General features: G+C 43.1%; 1 protein-coding gene across 4 annotated transcripts in view; it reads right to left on the bottom strand.

Moving 5' to 3' along the window:
* The window catches only part of LOC113406632 (amyloid-beta A4 protein), a 322,356-nt gene that overhangs the window by 25,717 nt on the left and 278,218 nt on the right, over positions 1–18,421 (bottom strand). For all 4 annotated transcript variants that reach the window (XM_026652412.2, XM_026652414.2, XM_026652421.2 and 1 more), the window contains one exon: positions 7,727–7,948. In XM_026652412.2, the coding sequence (XP_026508197.1) occupies positions 7,727–7,948 (222 nt within the window). The remainder of the gene's footprint in view (positions 1–7,726; positions 7,949–18,421) is intronic.

Here is an 18,421-nt window from a genome sequence, read left to right as displayed (position 1 = left end):
TATATATATATATATATATATATATATATATATATATATATATATATATAAATAAAATGTAGTTCCTAATATATTTTAGTTTGTATGCAGTATAATTGTCCTTCTAATTAGATTATCTTCCATTTTAAATGTGGAAGGGGACTTGAAAAACAACCATATTTCTGTGCCCCACATTCACATCTTTAAATACTTTATATTCCCACACAGAGGCCATACCTGTCTGAAGACTGGCGTGATGCTTTTTGGAGCCCATCGGCACTAATAGTAATAGGAAAGTGAATAACCTGACCCTTCACCCATAACCTTAGCTAAACCCAAACTTGAACCTGTTGGGGAAGTATAAAAAAAAAAAAAGGTGTTATTCCTCCCCTCCACCTTCTTTATTTTTCTTCTTTTATGCTACTTTGTGCTTCTTTGTTCCAGTTGGCATTGGAAGTGCCAAAATGGCACAAAGATCTTGGCTTCTGCTTTTGGTTGCTCTGGAAATAGGGTGCAAAGTACCAGATGTCTTGTGAAAGTCACAGCCTGGTCTTCCAGAACCACGGTATTTAGACACAGTTCTGTTATGCATTTGAATTTTGGGATGGTTATCTGAACTTTCTGATTAGTGATGGTGAAGCGGAAATAAGATAAAGGAGTTGCTACTGAACAGTAGAGTGAAAATGGGAATTTCTGTCTTATAGGAAATTCTGACATTTCAACATTTGCTTTTATCCTGAATTGGGACAAAAAGTTGAAATGTCAATTTTTTTGTGTGGAATGGAATTTCTGAATATAAACCACAGTGACATTCCCAAAATTGAAATATTTTGTTTCAGTTTACTGACCTGAGCTGCTTAGTTTTGAGTCAGTTCAATATTAAAATGCATTTTCCCAAAGTGGGGAATTGCCTCATCAACGTTGTAGTTCAGAAGCCAGATGGCCCCATTCTCTCCCATGGGCCAGCCTCCCTGACTGGACATTTCCCATAATTTATTCCAAGTCATGAAGCGCCATGATGCTCAATGAGACGGAAATCCACACTGCATTATAAAAGATGTCCTCCAGGGAACCTTGCTCACAGGAAAAAAAGGAGGGTCCCAAATTACAACTCTCAAAAGGCAATGTGCTGATAGGGAAATGTAGTTGAATGTTTTGTTGAACTGATTAGAAACAAAACAGACTGGATCAATTAAAAACAAAATATGCTGGTTTGAGTTGAACTGAGACAAAATCAGTTTTTGTGGAAACTGCATTTTCTGTCAGGAAATCAGTCAGATGGAATATTCCCAACCAGCTCTGCTACTGAGTGTTGAAAGGGGCTTTTCTCAGGGGGATTGCACTGCTTTCTTAGCACACGCCATGCTCCCTATATGGGGAAGTAAAGATGGATCAGTTATCAAACCATCTTCCTGGCAATTCAGAGCACCATCAGTAGCCCATGTGATTGCCTTCACTAGAAACTGTTTTTTGTATAATGCTAAATAAAAGTACAACCACTAAATGTTTTCTCATCTAAGCCTTTTGCTAGGTTTCTTCAATTGTGGGCTACAGCCCTCCAGTGCAGCAGCATTTTTCCAGTGAAAAGGATTGGTGCTGAAGGATTGAAATATCCTGCTACTGCAGAAACATTACCCTTATTCCCTCCTCTGGTGTCCCCATGCTTCTTGCCCTCGCCCAGATCCCGTATTCTCTGAACATTTCCCCCCCTGCTCATCTGGCACCTGTATGCTGTTACAGTTGGTACTTCAAAGCAGGGACTGAATATGTTGTTGCAAAGGATATATAGACACTGCAGAAGTGATAGCTGAATGGAAGAGTAAAATTATGTCACTCACTAAAAAATTAGGAGAACAGGTTGTGGCAGGAAAAATGGTGGCAGCTGAATGGGGAAGAGGAGAAGGGAACTGTTTGCTGTAAATTGACGTGGCTACATGTGGCTGGCCCAATACTTCTGCGGATGGGGGAAATAATAATACTTAACTCTTATACAGCTCTTATCATCCATAGTTCTCAAACTGCTTTATGAAAGGAAGGCAAGTATCATTACCCCCCATTTTACAGATGTTGAAATTGACACACAGAGGGAAGTGACTTGCCCAAGGTCACATAGGAAAGCTAAAGCTGGAAACAGAACCTCAAGATCTGCAAAAGTAACAAGTGATTTTGGAATCTTCAATTTCTAAGTGCCCAAATATGAGACGCCTTAACGGGGCCTGATTTTCAGAAAGTGCTGAGCAGCTGCCTTCTGAAAAATCAGGCCCTTTTTAAGGTTTTTCTAATTGGACATCCAATATTGAGCCACTCAAAAAATCATTAGTCACTTTTGAAATTTTTGGCCTGGCGCTCCTGACTCCTAATCCACTGCCCTTGCTGTACTATGTTGCCTTCCCAATACAGCATGTAGACATCCTTCTTGTGCAAAGTAGGCCTTGCAATTCTGTGCTAGCTGCTTTAGTGCTGTCAGTTACTTGGCAACACAAGGGGATTGTCTGCAATGATAAATGTTTGTATGCTTAGGGAAGAAGAGCCAAAGCAGCTGGAAACAGAGTAGAACAACAACAGTGCACATGTCTGCAAAACAATCCCCAGGTAGGGTCTCCTCACATAGGGAACAGCAGGTGGGCATATAAAGTGCTAGAAATCAGGCCATGAGGTGTGCATAAGGGAGAGCGCTGACTTATAGATATGTTCTTTGAAGAAAGGGTGGGTGCTGGAGGAAGATGTGAAGTGGTGTAAGTCTGTAATGTACAGGATGACTACGTGCAAAGATATGATAACCACAGTACTAATAAGACACATGGTACGCTGCAGTCCAAGTTTTAAAGTAGTACACTAATTCTGCATGCTCCAAAACTGTTTGTATATATACTGACCTCATTTTCACATGCAAATATGATAATTTTAGGCACAAATCAGCAAGTGCACAAAATTGGAGCCCAATGCTATTTTCCATAAAAGTTTGGCTCCCAGAAGTTCATTATTGTACCTACTTTTTTTCATGATGGGATGACTATGCAGGCTTCGTTCAGTGTGCTCTTGCACACGACCCAGAATTCCAATGGGCAGCGGGGACTGCAGGAACTGTGGGATAGCTGCCCACAGCGCACCGCTTCCAATGTCGACGCTTGCCCCGTTAGTGTGGACTCACAAAGTCGAATTACTGTCCTTAGTGTGGACACACACGTTCGACTTTGCAATATCGATTCCACATATTCGATTTAAGTGAAATCGAACTACTCTCGTAGTGTAGACATACCCTAATATTAAGATACCTGAGGGGATTAGGAGCATTTCTAGCACTTTATATGTAACTATTATTTAATCTGGAAGCACCCACAATGTGCTTTTCTCTCCAAAAGGAAAAGAAGGGGCAGTCCTTCCCCAAGGAACTCAAAATCCAAGACAGACCAACTGGCAGGGGTTGTGGTACAATTTTCCATGGACTCAAGAGAGGTGAAAGTGGTGATTGGCCACATCACGATAGCATAAGGTTATGTTAACAAAAATTTAATTTTAGAAAAAGATAAATAGTCTATTCCTCACTGAGGACAACTGTGTCTGTGGGGGAAAAACCCATAGGGTGAAAACATTAGCAAAAACTCCCATTTGACTTCAACTGGGCCAAGATTTCACCCTTGGTTTCCTCAGAAGCATTAGGGGAAGTATATCTAGCTAAGCTGAGCTAGACACTGGCAAATGCGATGGCCATGCGTTACTTAGGGTTACCATATTTCCTCATTAAAAAAAGAGGACACTCCACGGGGCCCTGGCCCTGCCCTAACTCCGCCCCTTCCCCAAAGTCCCCTCCCCAACTCCGCCCCCTCCCCTGAGCGCCCCGCATTCCCCCTCCTCCCTCCCAGCTGCGAAACAGCTGGCCGAGCGCTACTGGTTTCACGGTTTGCCGGGCAGCCCCCAGACCTCCAGACCCTGCCCCTGGCCGGGCGCTTCCCCAACGCAGCCGGAGCCCGGGAGGGGAAGCGCTCGGCCGGGGGCGCAGGGTCTGGGGGCTGCCCGGCAAACCGTGAAGCCGGTAGTGCTCGGGCAGCTCGGCTCTTCAGCTACACAGAGCTGAGGTGTCTGGGGGGAGCAGCAGCAGCAGCCGCCGTGGGGGAATCCATCTGCCGCTCGCAGCCTGCGGGAGCCGCAAGGTAAGCAGGGGACTGGGGCAGGGATGCCGGCAAAGCTATTTTCCCGGACATGTTTGGCTTTTTGGCAATTCCCCCCGGACGGGGATTTGAGGACCAAAAAGCCGTACGTGCCTGGGAAAAACCGGACGTATGGTAACCCTACCTAACTGCACCCCAGGACTCCACCCCCTACCTAAGCCTCCCTCCTCCTTGTCCCCTGACTGCCCCCTCCTGAGACCTTCTCCCCATCCTAACTGGCCCCCTAGGACCCTATCCCCTGACTGCCCCCTCCTGAGACCCTCCCCCCATCCTAACTGGCCCCCTAGGACCCTATCCCCTACCTGTCCCCTGACTGCCCCAACCCTTATCCACACCCCCACCCCCAGACAGACAGCAGGGACTCCCACGCCCCATCCAACCATTCCCCACCCCCTGACAGCCCCCCGCCCCCCCCAGAACTCCCGACCCATCTAAACCCCTCTGCTCCCTGTCCCCTGACTGCCCCCTCCTGGGACCCCTGCTCCTAACTGCCCTCCCAGAACCCCACCCCCTACCTAAGCCTCCCTGTTCCTTGTCCCGTAAGTGCCTCCTCCTGAGACCCCCCCCACCCTAACTGCCCCCCTAGGACCCTACCCCCTACCTGTACCCTGACTGCCCAAAACCTTACACCCCCAACCCCCAGACAGCCCCCCGCTGAACTCCTGACCCATCCAACCCTCCCCCTGCTCCACACGCAGCCCGACACGCTGCCGCACTCCCCCACGGAGCACATAGCCCGGTTCCTGCCCTCGCAGAGTGCTGCTGGGCAGGGGGAGGAGCTCCAGACTGCCGGAGGCCCGTTGTGAATGCAGGGAGGGGGAGGGAGGAAGAGAGAGGAGGGGAGTGATCTCAGCTGCAGGGGAGAGGAGGGGGAAGCGGAGGAAGGGCTCTCTCTGGCTGCCGGAGCCCCATGCAAGTGGCACCATCCGGCCGGCTGCCCTGTCAGCCGCGCGCGCTCTGCATAGGGGGGAAGTCCGGACATTTACAAATTCCCCCCGGACGCTATTTTTAACTGAGAAAAGCCGGACATGTCCGGGGGAATCCGGACGAATGGTAACCCTAGGCCGTTACTAAGCTAGAAATATGTTAATTTGTATTATAATTCATTGCTAAAATAAGAGTATCTGTGAAAGTCTCTTTTCCAAGTTTTTTAAATACAATATGCCTCATTTTTTAGTCTTATCACGTGGACTTAAATTACCTTTTTTAAAACTAGAAAGGAACAGATTTTGTAAACCTGTCAATATTTCACAGTAACAGGAAGATAACTCACATGACCAAAGATCTAAGAGTGCATGTAGGTTTATATTCTTCCTTGAATATAGTTGTCATTGGATACTTATTGGGAAATCAACTTAGTGTATATGCGGGAGGAGCGGGGGACTTTCAGAAGTCTGAGGGGATTTGCTGGATCTTAGCAGGCTTAAATTTAGACTGCAGAGAAATCAATTTTTCACTGGCTCCTTAACTTCTAACCAAGGTATGCAAACAACTGCAGATGGAAAGCAATTCTAATTAGAGAGAAACTGCTAAAATTACACGTATCTTTTACACAAATATGCAACCCACAGGGAAATTCAGAATGAAAGTAAGAAGTCTCACACTTAAATCATCCCCCATCACACCAGCAGGATAAAAGGATGTCTGGACAGATAGCAGTTTTGCATCTACTATATCTTGATGATCACTTAAACACACCTCCAGAAGAGGGAGGTGCTAGACTGAAATACCAAATTATGACTTTAATGCTGGATTTGCTTGCACTTGTTCTTTCTTACCATCACTCAACTTCATGAATTCCTTTTTCAATGGTTAATTAAAAACATCTCATGCAGCTGTGACAATGTTGAGAAAAACACAACGTAATAGTTCATTTAGAATCAGTCTGTCATATAAATACATATTTGATTTACTTGACAGATATCAGCGTCTGTTCGAAAAATTTGTATTCTGATGTGCACGTTAAATCTAAAAAGGCAACTGGTTTACCCAACACATTGTAAGGGCTGCTTTGGATAATAGTGAAGTACGTCGTCTTCCAATGCCACACAGGAATAGCATTGCATTCGTGTTAATGTTTGCATTTAGGGAGTTAAGACTCCCAGGCCAAAAGACTAACACTCAGAATTTCTGATCACCAATATTTCAAAAATTAGATTTACTTATTTATTTTGCTAAAGCAAAGCAGTATTAGTATCTGTAGATTGGCTATTCATTAAACAATGATCAAATTACCAACACCCAAGTTAAAATTGTTAGATCAACCATATGCCACATTATCCAGAGACCAAGAATCTCCTCTAAGGGTCAGTCCTGCAGAGCAGTCCTGTGCGGTGCTCAGCATCTCACATCTAATGGCTACACCTATTATTTCAACTATTCACTATAACGTATCTTAAATCTCTCCACGGGGGTATTTTTTAATCCTACATGTACTATGATTAATTATTTGTGAAGCAACAACAATAAGAATATCCTTGTCTATAAAGACCCTTCAATACTCCTTGAATAGCTATAAAAGATTTACAAAGGAAACACTGAAAGTGCCACAACAGACTAATGTAGCACGTATTAAAATGCCCAATAATCCAAAATTAAACAGTGTATTATTCAAAGCAGAGTTGTTTGTGCATCTTTATTAGGAATATATTAAAAGAAATAAGAACCACACATCTAGATGCAATTTAGCTGCCTGTGGAAGCAACAGTGTCATCTTAAAGTAGCATCGATCATTCTTTCATAAATGCTCATTTTTCTGTTTCAATTAACCTTGACTGAGTTTCTCTCACTGAACTGGAGGAGTTTGTGTTTCCCTTTGTTAATTCATCTTAACACTTACATAAGAAGAAACTTAAAGGAAGTGAACAAGAAAGAGTTTTCTAGATTTCTGATTAATGTGGCTCAGGCACCTAGACAAAACCTGGCCTTTCTACTGCCCTGGCAGTAAAATGCCCGATTATTTTTAAATGTAAAGATTAGACAGAAATTATTTAAAATTAAAAACATGAAAAGCATATGACTGTCTCAACTGGTTATCCCATGAGCTACACAAAGTACTCCTGTAGAAGCTTTCACTGTCCAGTTACAAAATGGAGAGCGCATGCAGAATGCCCCGGCAATAAATACCGGAAAATATTCTAATCAGTAAAATCACATGTATACTTACACCACAACGTTTTATTTTTAGTATGACTCTAGAGTAGTGTGCTTATTCATTTTGATGCTAGCAATTAAAAGCTCCTGTTTGTTTAAGTGATTTTAAAATGCACATAATTCTGACACATTAACCCCGTTAATTTATAGAATATCACTTAAATTTTGCTGTTTTTACAATAAGGGGAGTAGATTAAATTCAACACTGAGATTTATGATGTACTTAAACATCTGAGATGTAATCAGCATTCTCTGTCCCATTAAGGAAGCCAGGCAGGTGTGGCAGACCATTTCCCACAATCAGAATGTATAATTTCCTACTTAAGTTAGAAAGGCCAAGATTTTTAGGACATGAATCAATCATCACACACCAATTCACTTCAAAACACTCTGGGTGGGGCCTTCTCTCAGTGATTCTACATTACCTTCATTTTCAGTGTTGGCTGGGACAGAATCAACACCAAAAGGATGCCATGGCTGAAGGTCATCTAGGCTGAATTCTCCATCAACTGGAAGAAGTTCAACTGTGGTTTTAGTTTCAGTCAATGAAGGCATGAGGGCATCATTTCCATAGCTGATCCTGGGCTCACTAATCATATTGGCCAAGACATCATCGGAGTAGTTTTGCTCTTTCTGAAGCAGTTCATCTGAAAACAAAACAAATACAAGAAAATAGGTTGTCAATATATGAGGACGCCATTTCAATTTTCCTTCGACAGGAATTTATAATAGCAGATTTTGTTCTTTGTAAGAAGTTTTAAGAAAGGAAAATAAAAGTAAAAGTTTGGCATGCTTAACATTTTTCATGCTGCTCGGTGAAACATTTTCCAAATGCCAACAAGAAACATTTGATACTCACAAAAGCTTGTGCCCAAATAAATCTGTTAGTCTTTAAGGTACGATTGGACTCCTCGTTGTTTTTGTGGATACAGACTAACATGGCTACCCCTCTGATATTTGATACCCAGTTTCCTCACCCAGAGCATCAGAGCATGGGTTAATATCCCTTCATTCTGGGGCATCTCATTCCTTTTGATGATCTTGATTGTTTTTTCCACATTTGGAAAAATTAAATTAATGTCAGTTGTCAATGTTACTTCATGTGTTAAGGTGGGCGGAAACTATGAAGGAATAGCTTCGTTCTTTCCTCTCCCAGTCGCAGCACATCATTATCTCTGCAATGCTCTTGATCTCTCTCTGCCCACTAATCCACAGTCCCAATATCACTTATTGCATAAACCCGGGTCTACTGGGACACTAAACCAACTTAAGGAAACATCTGTTTCTTTAATACAATGCAGATATTTTATCCAAACTACTGCAATATAATTATAATCTCAACAATCTCAGAGTAGTAGATACCTACATTATCAACCTATAGTGTGAACCTATAAAAGGTTCTATAAAACATACTGACCATAAACTTATAGCAAAAAATGTAGAAAATATATGAATAATACACTCAATCCTCTGCAAACAGAGATATCATTAATTAGCCAGACACACATTTGTAATGTAGTACCTATTGTTTTTGGATTTGAAAAACTTAGGAAAAGAGAGGAACAGAGCACTTCATAGTCACATGAAGTACACACATTTTAGCTGTTTTGCTTCCCAAGATGCTAAAAATTAGTTGGATAACAACACATACCCTTGCATGTCTCATCACAGTAATTCCTTGTAAACGCTGTTGTGTCCCCTTGCCTCAGGGTGAGCAGATGCGCCTGCGACGTTGCACTCCATAATGTTTTATGGAAATATGCTTATGAGTGTGAATATGATGTAACTGGAATATGCTTTATGCAAAAGGTCTCTTTAAGGTATCATTACAAAGCTTATAATCTACTGAGTGTGTTCATCCTATTTGTATGCATGTATCATTCTTGTATCTGAAGCTAGAAATATAAAGTATAACTCTAAGGTCCTATTGTAATTATGCAAAGTGTGGGCCACTAATGGAGGTTTAGAATCTTGATGGCTCCTACTGACTAGGACAATTGGATGTAAATGGCTCGGTTTACTTGCAAACCTTCCTGGGTATGTGCGGGCCAGCCCTGGAAGAATGGAGGCTGGGGTCTCACAGGACATGTGAACATGTCACCTGATACTGGAATCCATCTTAAACCTGGTGCTTTTCCATTTAGAAGGAGGGGTGCGGACCCAGAGACACAAAAGATTCCCGCCTTGTGCCAAAGCTATAAAAGGGGGTGGAACATAACAAAGGGGGTTCCAGTCATGAGAAAACCCATAATTTCCACCTAAGATGTCTGCTGGAACTAACAAGGACTGTACCAGGGGAAAGGATTGGGCCCAGACTAAGATGGAGTCTAGTCTGTGAAAGAAGCTTATTGGAACATCTTTGAGGGTGAGATTTTACCTGTAAACAGTTTCTTACTGTATTAGGCTTAGACTTGCTTGTTTTTGCTTTATTTTGCTTGGTGACTTACTTTGTTCTGTCTGTTATTACTTGAATCCTACTTTTTATACTTAATAAAATCACTTCTGTTTATTAATAAATCCAGAGTAAGGGATTAATACCTGGGGGAGCAAACAGCTGTGTATCTTTCTCTCTCAGTGTTAGAGAGGACGGACAATTTATGAGTTGACCCTGCATAAGCTTTATACAGACTAAAACGGATTTATTTGGGGTCTGGATCCCATTGGGAGCTGGGTGTCTGGGTGCCAAGATAGGAGACCTGCTGAGTAGTTGTAGTTAAAGTCTGCAGCTCTGGGGGCGTGGACCAGACCTGGGTCTGCGTTGCAGCAGGCTAGCGTGTCTGGCTCAACAAAGCAGGGTTCTGGAGTCCCAAGCTGGCAGGGAAAACGGGCTCAGAGGTAATCTCAGCACATCAGGTGACAGTCCCAAGGGGGCCTCTATGACTGAACCAGTCACAGCACCTCACTTTACAGGATGTGGAGGAGGACGGCGGCCCATGCCATAAGCTCAGCATATATCCTTCAAACAGTTAAATAACAGCTAACTCAGACTCCGCTTTTAAACAAACAAACAAACAAACATATCCACATACACAAAAGACAGGCGCTTGGTTGCAGCACTTTAAGCCAAGGGACTGACCTGGCCTTGGAGTTCTGGGTTAGCACTGAAGCACTCCTCTTCTGTCCCAGTCTCACCCAGCTCTACTCTCAGCGGGAGCAGCAAGTCGTCTTAACTGTCCTGCTAGCTCTCTATTGGCCCATATCACCTTCTGCGCCTCTGGAGGACTATATCTCACGGGCCAAAAAAGATTTTTCTTAAGCAGGAAGTGTCAGGACACCAATGCCTCCAACAGGATGCTGAGATGGCCTGAATGACTCTGTCACACTCCCATTCTCTCGTCTCCCATTCTACTGACTGTTTAGGATTCCCTCTCTTGCATCATGCATCAGATCTGATTGCAAACTCTTTGGGTATGGCCCATGTGAAATGTACCTATATTTTGAGGAGCCTGGCACACTTTTGGACATTTTAACAAACAGCTGTCAAGAAGGAAACTGGTTAAGAATTGCCAATAAAGTGGCAGCTAATTAATAGTGCTGTTTTGAAAACACACACTTTTTTCAAACACAAGTAACTGTAAAGGTTACACTCAGCAAAAAAAAAAAAGACAACTGGAGTTACAATAACTCTCATTAAGGATGGCCTCTTCATTCCCTTGTCAATACAAGCTACTGAATTTTTGTAGCTATATACTTACATTTGAATTTTGCAATGTTATAGAAAGTCAGAATTCTCCGCTATGCTGCCAGCCTCTTTAAGTCACTCTGAGGGTGCCACAGGGTCAGAATTCTGTCCATAATTGACAAGGGGAGAATTCCCTGTGAGGAAGGGAACTACCTGCCAGTGTGAAGCTGAAACAGTTGGCTCCTGATCCATTCAACCTCCTGCTCCGGTAATGGACATTAGGGAAGAGAGAAGACTGCTTTATTATGCACTGGCATAAGGGATTCTACGCTAATGCAGAGATGCCAACCTTGCTCTGAGACTTTTAGGGATTTTTATGAAAAAAAAATGAGAGAGAAATTAGGGAGGTTGCTTGGACCATTCTCTCCCCACCTCTGCCCTGAGGAACCGGGACCTCTCCCCTTTCCCTTCTCCTCCCTGTCTACAGCCGGGGAGGGGGAAGGTCTGTGTGTTCCCTTTTACAACCTGACCGCCACACCCAAACATGGAGAAAAGGAAGAGCTGCCCTTCTATGATACCTAGGGCCCTTAATTACCTTGGCCAGTTCCGGGACTGGACCTTTTTCCTAGGAAGATTGTGCTGGCCTGCTCTAGGTTCCAAGGATGAGTTAACATAGTCCAGCAGGGTGCACACAGGGCCGTTACAACGCAAAATGCAGCCCGTGGGCTGGGCAATGAACCCAGCAGTGTCCCAAGCCAGCAATGAGACATCTATGGTGATGGTTCTTATTTTTATGTTTCAGCGGGCAGCAAGTGAATGGAGTTCTCACATAGGCCTTGTGGGGATCCTTCCACCAATTCAGGGAGTCGAGAACCTTCTGTGGAATAGACATCCTTTTGCTCAAGCTGTGTAAGCTGTCCTGAGTCAGACCTGGAGATACCTCGAATGCAGTCTTGCATCGGGTGTAATGAACATGCAGGCTGCCATGTGGCCTAGCATCTGCAGGAAGGTCTGTGCTGTGGTTTGAGAGCTCCTCTGAAGGGTACAGATGAAGTTGCTCATAGTGATGAATCTGTCTATAGGCAGGAAGGCTCTGACAATTGTGGAAACTGGGGTGGCCCCCGTGAATTCAATGCGTTGGACAGGTGTCAAAGTGGACTTTTGTGTGTTGAGGCTCAGTCCAAAGGAATGGAAGAGGGTCAGGGACTTGCAGGTTACAGACTGCACTCTGGGAAGGGACCAAGCCTTGAGGAGTCAGTCATCAAGACAGAGAAAGACCATTATCCCCAATTATCATAACAGGGCCATCACAACCGAAAGGACTTCGGTAAAAATTCTGTGCGCAGTCAAGAGTCTGAAGGGGAGCACTACATATTAACAGTGATCGTTGCCAATTGTGAACTGTAGAAAGCATCTGTGAGCAGGATGCATCAGTAGGTGGAAATAGGCATCCTGAAGGTCAAGGGATATGAACCAATCCTCCGGATCTAGAGATGGTATTATTGTTGCTAACTTTAGCATCCCAAACCTCTGTGTCCAGATGAATGTGTTCAGAGTTCTGAGGTCTAGGACTGGCCTCCATTCTCCTTTCTTCTTGGGTACCAGGGCGTAACTCGAGTAGAGCCACATCCTGATGAAGGGAGGGACAAAACGTGGTGACTCTCATGGGAAGGGTCTCTGAAAGAGGATTAGGAATGGGGCTGAAGAAGTGAATGTCATAGCCTGATATAATGACTTCTAGCCCCATCTGTCTGATGTGATCTGCTCCCATAATGGTCTGAAATAGGGTCAGAGGTAGGGGAGGAAAGAGTGGTTGAAGCAATGGGGCCAGAAGGAGTGATTCATGGCTCTCAACCAAAATATCAAAAGGACAGAGGAATTCCTGGGTGGTTCCACAGCCCTCTGATACACATGTAGGCTTGGGAAGAATTTGATTTTCATTTTTTTTTTTGTAATTTTGACGGATATCAATTTTATTTTTAAGCATATTTTTAATTTGTATCAACTTAGATTTTCATAGTTGTGGGAAATTAAGTGAGGGATTGAATTATTTAATGGCAGTAGATGTTGAGATTCAAAAAGCTAAGCTTTATTTATTTGTAACAAGCCTAATTCACAGATTTTTGCCCATAAAATCTTCAGTTCCCACCACTAGGATGTTAAGGCTAAAAACAAAATCTTGGGCCTTTTGTTACAAGTACTGGATTGTGGGGCTGGTCAAAATGGTCCTGGAGGTTGCACTGGAGCTGATGGTAGGATGTGTGCGTCAGAGGGTGCGAAGGCATCAGCTGGACTAATGGTGCCACTGGATGATCTCTCTTGGTACTTGGCAGGAGAGAAAAGTCAGGTTCCTCAAGGATTAGGAGATCCCTTGAGAGCAGGAATCAGTTTGGTACCAGTGAGGTAGGTTGCTGGATGACTGGCTGTGACGTAGTTATTGGTATTGGTGACAGCGTAGCTGAGTGATCCGCACATCCCTTTTACTCCTGGCTGCTACCAGGATTGATACTGGGGGAGCCAGAACTGATGCCAGTTTCTTTGAAGAGTCCTTGTGTATAAAGGGCTATGAACTGGGTCCAGATGCTGGTGCTAAACAAGGCTTCATTGTGTGGGAAAAACTCAAAGCCATTTTCAAGGGTCCGTGAGACTCAGTCAGGGGGGCGGAAAAGGGGCAGTTAGGAGCCTCGGTGGTACCTGCACTAGGACGTAACTTCCCCTTCCTCTTCGACTCTCCATCGGGGACTTGTGTCTTCTCTTTTTGGAATCCTTCCAGGGTTCTGAAGCTATCCCTTCAGACTTGCTTGTTGGAGCTTAATCTGTGGAGATCACCAGGACATTCAGATCTATGTGTAGGGGTGAGGTTGGGCTCCGAGTCGGTAGCAAGCCTCAAGAAATGCTCCATAAGGTGTAACTTGAGCCTGTCTTCCTTTAGCTTCCTAGACCTGCTCTTGAAGTTAGTGCAGACCTTACACTTCAACAGAATATGCACCTCCCCAAGGCAGTTGATTTGTCCATTGCTGAAGGGAGAAGACCTTTTGCAGGTCTGGCAAGGTTTAAACCTTGGAGTTTTGGGCATACCCTGAGCAAAAAGGGGGCTTCAAAGAAAGGAACCAAGGTGGGCAGGGAAGCCACTGGGGAAAAGGAGAATAGTGGGAGGTCCCCCCAAACACACAGACAGTGTAAGAAAATATTAAGAAATAAAACAGAGAAGGGCAAAGGGTTAGCAAAACTAACCAACGGACACTGCAAAGGTCCATCTCAGGGTGAAGGTGTCCAATAAAGAACTGGAGCGGCGCTGGCTCCACCCTTTTCAGATCAGAGTACAAGGACATTTAGGGTGTAGAAGCGGACCCATGGACACTGCTACTGAAAATCTACGATCAAAGGTGCAAGGGTACGCAAGTGCAACTGAAGTGGAGCAGCCAGAGTGACATCTACTCAAAGAACTCAGGAGTTCTTGGATCCTGAACCTGTGCTCAGTCCACTTGACCATGGTGTCTGCCTCTCTACAAAAAGAACAGGAGTACTTGTGGCACCTTAGAGTCTAACGAATTTATTTGAGCATAAGCTTTCGTGGGCTACAGCCCACTTCTTCGGATCCTGTAGCCCACGAAAGCTTATGCTCAAATAAATTTGTTAGTCTCTAAGGTGCCACAAGTACTCCTGTTCTTTTTGCAGATACAGACTAACACAGCTGCTACTCTGAAACCTGCCTCTCTACAGAGGTTTACTGTCAAAAAAGGGGAGGAGCATGTGAAAGAGTGACATACACACTGTACAAAAAAGAGAAAAAAATTCCCAACATGCCATTAACAGCCCCTTAAAAGAATTGGACTACTTAAGCTGCAGAAGAAAAATGGAGTTTCCGTCCCTCGATTTAAATCTCTGGTTTTGGGGTTATAAAACAACTCAAACGGTCCCAACTGTAAATGACAAAGAAATAGTACAGTTTCCAGAGTCTAGAAAGCAAGCATACTCAGGCCTGCCATGAAACTGTCAGAACTGGGGCAAACGTTTTGGTTGATTCTTTCTCCTAGAATTGCATGGACACGGCTATCTTTCAGCATTTTTGTGAGACTGGAATTCTAATGAGTTGTGATCTACCCTGGCAATATAGCAAACCACTGACTCCTACAAACACGACCCTAAAATGTCCAGTTTTTTATACTGGCTGCCAAATTTAAGAGTCTTCTTTCAATGCTAGCTTTGCCCAAATTAGTCATGGCTTTTGCTACGATCAATCACACATTGTTATTCTTCCACAGAGTGTTCTCCATTTTTGCCAATCCTTAATTTTCCACCTCCCTGCAGAGGATAATTCTGTAAATAACCTGGTGGTAAGGGGGACAGCTGGAGGCTAGAGTGTGCATTCAAGTGCATATCAGCAGGTTTCTTTATACAGTGACTATCTTCATTATCAGGGCCTCCACAAAGATAATTTTCAGGCTGTTCCACAAGACCTCATCTCATATCAGACCAAGCGGACAAAAACCCCAAACCAAAATCCTCTAATAGATGTTCTCTTTCTCTATAGCTCATTATGTCACTGCATCAATACAGGAGGACTCATACAAAAGATAGTGTTTTGGCACATTTCGTTTTGTATTGTGAGAACGTGCTCAGAACTAACCACAACTCTAAAAATAACACACATCCAAAATCAGTGACAAAAGAACTCCCAGCAGCTCAGAGTTTGGGTCAAATCCAATTAACACCCTACAAATAGGATTCTTATCTAGATCAGTGGAGAAGCCCCCACTATACTATTTCCCTTCCCCCAGGTAACCATAGGCCTGGGCTCACTCTGACTCCTTGTGTGAATGGGAGGCTCACACCTGCTTAATCATCTTAATAGGGCATCTCACTTCTCAGGTCTCTCATACTGACCTCCCCAGCACAGTCTTTCCCATCCTCTCTTCTGCTGTTTATGGGAGTTCTCCATGACTCTCCCTTCCTGGAGAGGGAATAGCTTCTAGAGAGGAAGAGGAGAGGTGTGGTTGGGGAAGTAATCAGGAAGCTAGCACCAATGTCTGTCTCTCTCCAAGTGCTCCATTTGGTCTCCCCCCTCTGCTGTAGTGAGCCATAAAGAGTGGCGAGTAAAAGAAGGAAGGAGGAGAAGAGGAGTGAAACCTCTGCTGTGGCAGCCTCTAATAGGCAGGAGTTTGTAGAGTGGATAAACTGCTCTGACGCTCATGCGGCTTTGTCTCCACTAGAAAGGAGTTGCAAGTATAGCTACCCCATCAAACCCTCTAAGTGGAGACGCAGCTTATAGGAGCAAAATAGTTATTTTGCTGGTACACCTTATACCAGTTCCCCAGGCAAAATAAGCTATACCAGCAAGATGACTTTTTTGCTGGTATAACTGCATGTATACTAGCTTGCCGCTGGCATATCTATGTCAGTTACAGGTCTGGATTTTTCCCCACGCTTCTAACTGACACAGCTATGCTGGCAAAACTTTTAAGTGTACATCAGGTTTCAGTCCCTGGGACAGAAAGGCTGCTCAGGAATGTCAGGAATCCATTAGTCTCACTCCAAACCATTATTTTTACCTATTGTGGGTAAGAATTCATTAATTAAAATTTATGAAGGGTCCAGGTTTAGTACTCAGTTATACTGGCTCAGGGGAAAGAAAGTGTAACAGAGTATAGGCCATTCTGGTAGCATCACTATGTAAGGGATATTTGTCTTGTCTTTACTTCGGTAGCAACTATAAAGTTAGCAAGTTAGGATTTCCCCCAAGTTAAACCGAGAATATTTTTGCCCAGCTAAAAGGTCCAATAACACCTTAAAACACAAAAAACACCACCACCCTCCCAATATGAGAAAAAACCCTTCTGTGCACTACCGCTTTAAGTAACTCCATATGACTCCACTTGTCTTTCACAGACTAGCAAACACTCCCCTCAGAACCCATGTTTGTATGAGACAATTGTATCAATTTAACTACATTGGTTTAGAAATAGATTTAAATAAATTAGTGCAATTGTGAACGCTCTTACTGAGAATGCCTTATACTGGTTTAGCTTAAACTACATTGATATGAGGCACTCTCAAACTGAAATAAGAGTGTCCATGCAAAAAGGACATTACATCAGTTTCTAAACAAATTTAATTAAACAGCTACAATTTATTGGCCTTATAGGAAAACCAAAAGCAAACCAAATATAAGTATAAGCATTACAATGCCTTCTTAATGACATTTGGTTTGGAGAGTGAAATAAGTTAGTACAGCAAAACCATTTTTTTGCCAGTTTAATTGTGTGTACATAGGGGATTTTGCTGACATAGCTATGTTGTTAAAACAAAACAATACACCACGATGCTGGCAATTTTTTTCAGTGTAGACCTGGCCTTCAATAGAAATCTGTTTTCAAATCTGTTTGTCTTAATTTCAAACTGCTCAGTAAACAAAAACATATCATATTAACAAATGCGATGCACATGTCCAGATGCATTTCACAGAGTTACATTATATGCACCTCATGAATGTTTCTCAGTAGAATTTACTTGAGATATAGACAGACACTTGAGTACAGATTCCAAACTATGAACTGTAAAATTTTATCAGTACGGAGAAAAATTTGAAATTAAGAGGACGGAGGTTTTGGGGCCAAAATGTGCTCTGCATATCTGATGACAGAAGCCTAAATAGTCAAGTTACAGTTAGACATGTTTTATTTGAGATTGAGCATTTCCTCTATTGTTAATAGCTCCTGTACTGTCTCCATTTCATATTGAACTCAGTCTGTTTCCTAGTATATATCCAGGCAGGTGAAACCAGGCAAAACCCCATCAACCCAAGGTATGGCATGATTCATCCAACTTTTCCAAGGCCTAGTTAAGTGAATCAAATCAACCTCTGATTTCATATATTATGTCTTTCATATAGAGAACAACCACACTGCACTAAGTGAAAAGGGTTACATCAGTAACACAAAAAGTATACCAGAGATTTGTAACAAACTCTGTATTCTGAACCTAATTCAGCAAAAAACTTAAGCAAGTGCTTAACTTTACCCATGTGTTGAAGTGCATCCTTATTCTGAAAGCACTTAAGCACAAGCTTAATTTCAACCACGTACTTAAGTTAAATATGCACTTGTATTTTCTTAATTGGGTTTTTTAAGATTCACTGCACCCTTAATATTACATACTATTAAGTGTGATCATTACACCATTATCAAACACTACAAAAAACAGAAAGACTCAACTATGCTCTGTTCAGAGTTGAACTAATTCTGTTTTATAGTCAGAGTCAAGCTCTAACCTGCGCAAAGCTGACCAGCGCTTCATTACATGTGACCTGCCTAATGGAGGGAGCAAGAATGGCTGTTTTGTCTGAGTGCTTTGATGGTAACAGAGGTATTGAAGTCCAGTACATGAGGAAGGAGAACAAGCACCAGGAAATAGAAGAGAAATAAAGACGACTATAAAGGGGTTTGTTTTATACGGTAATGGACCTGAGCCAAAACTCAGGAGACCAATACCCCTGAAT

This window comes from Terrapene carolina, unplaced genomic scaffold, assembly GCF_002925995.2.
Source record: "Terrapene carolina triunguis isolate 2854851 unplaced genomic scaffold, T_m_triunguis-2.0 Scaffold33, whole genome shotgun sequence".
Lineage (NCBI taxonomy): Eukaryota > Metazoa > Chordata > Testudines > Emydidae > Terrapene > Terrapene triunguis.
Note: the sequence above shows the minus strand (reverse complement) of the source record. Positions and strands in the feature narration are given on the sequence as shown.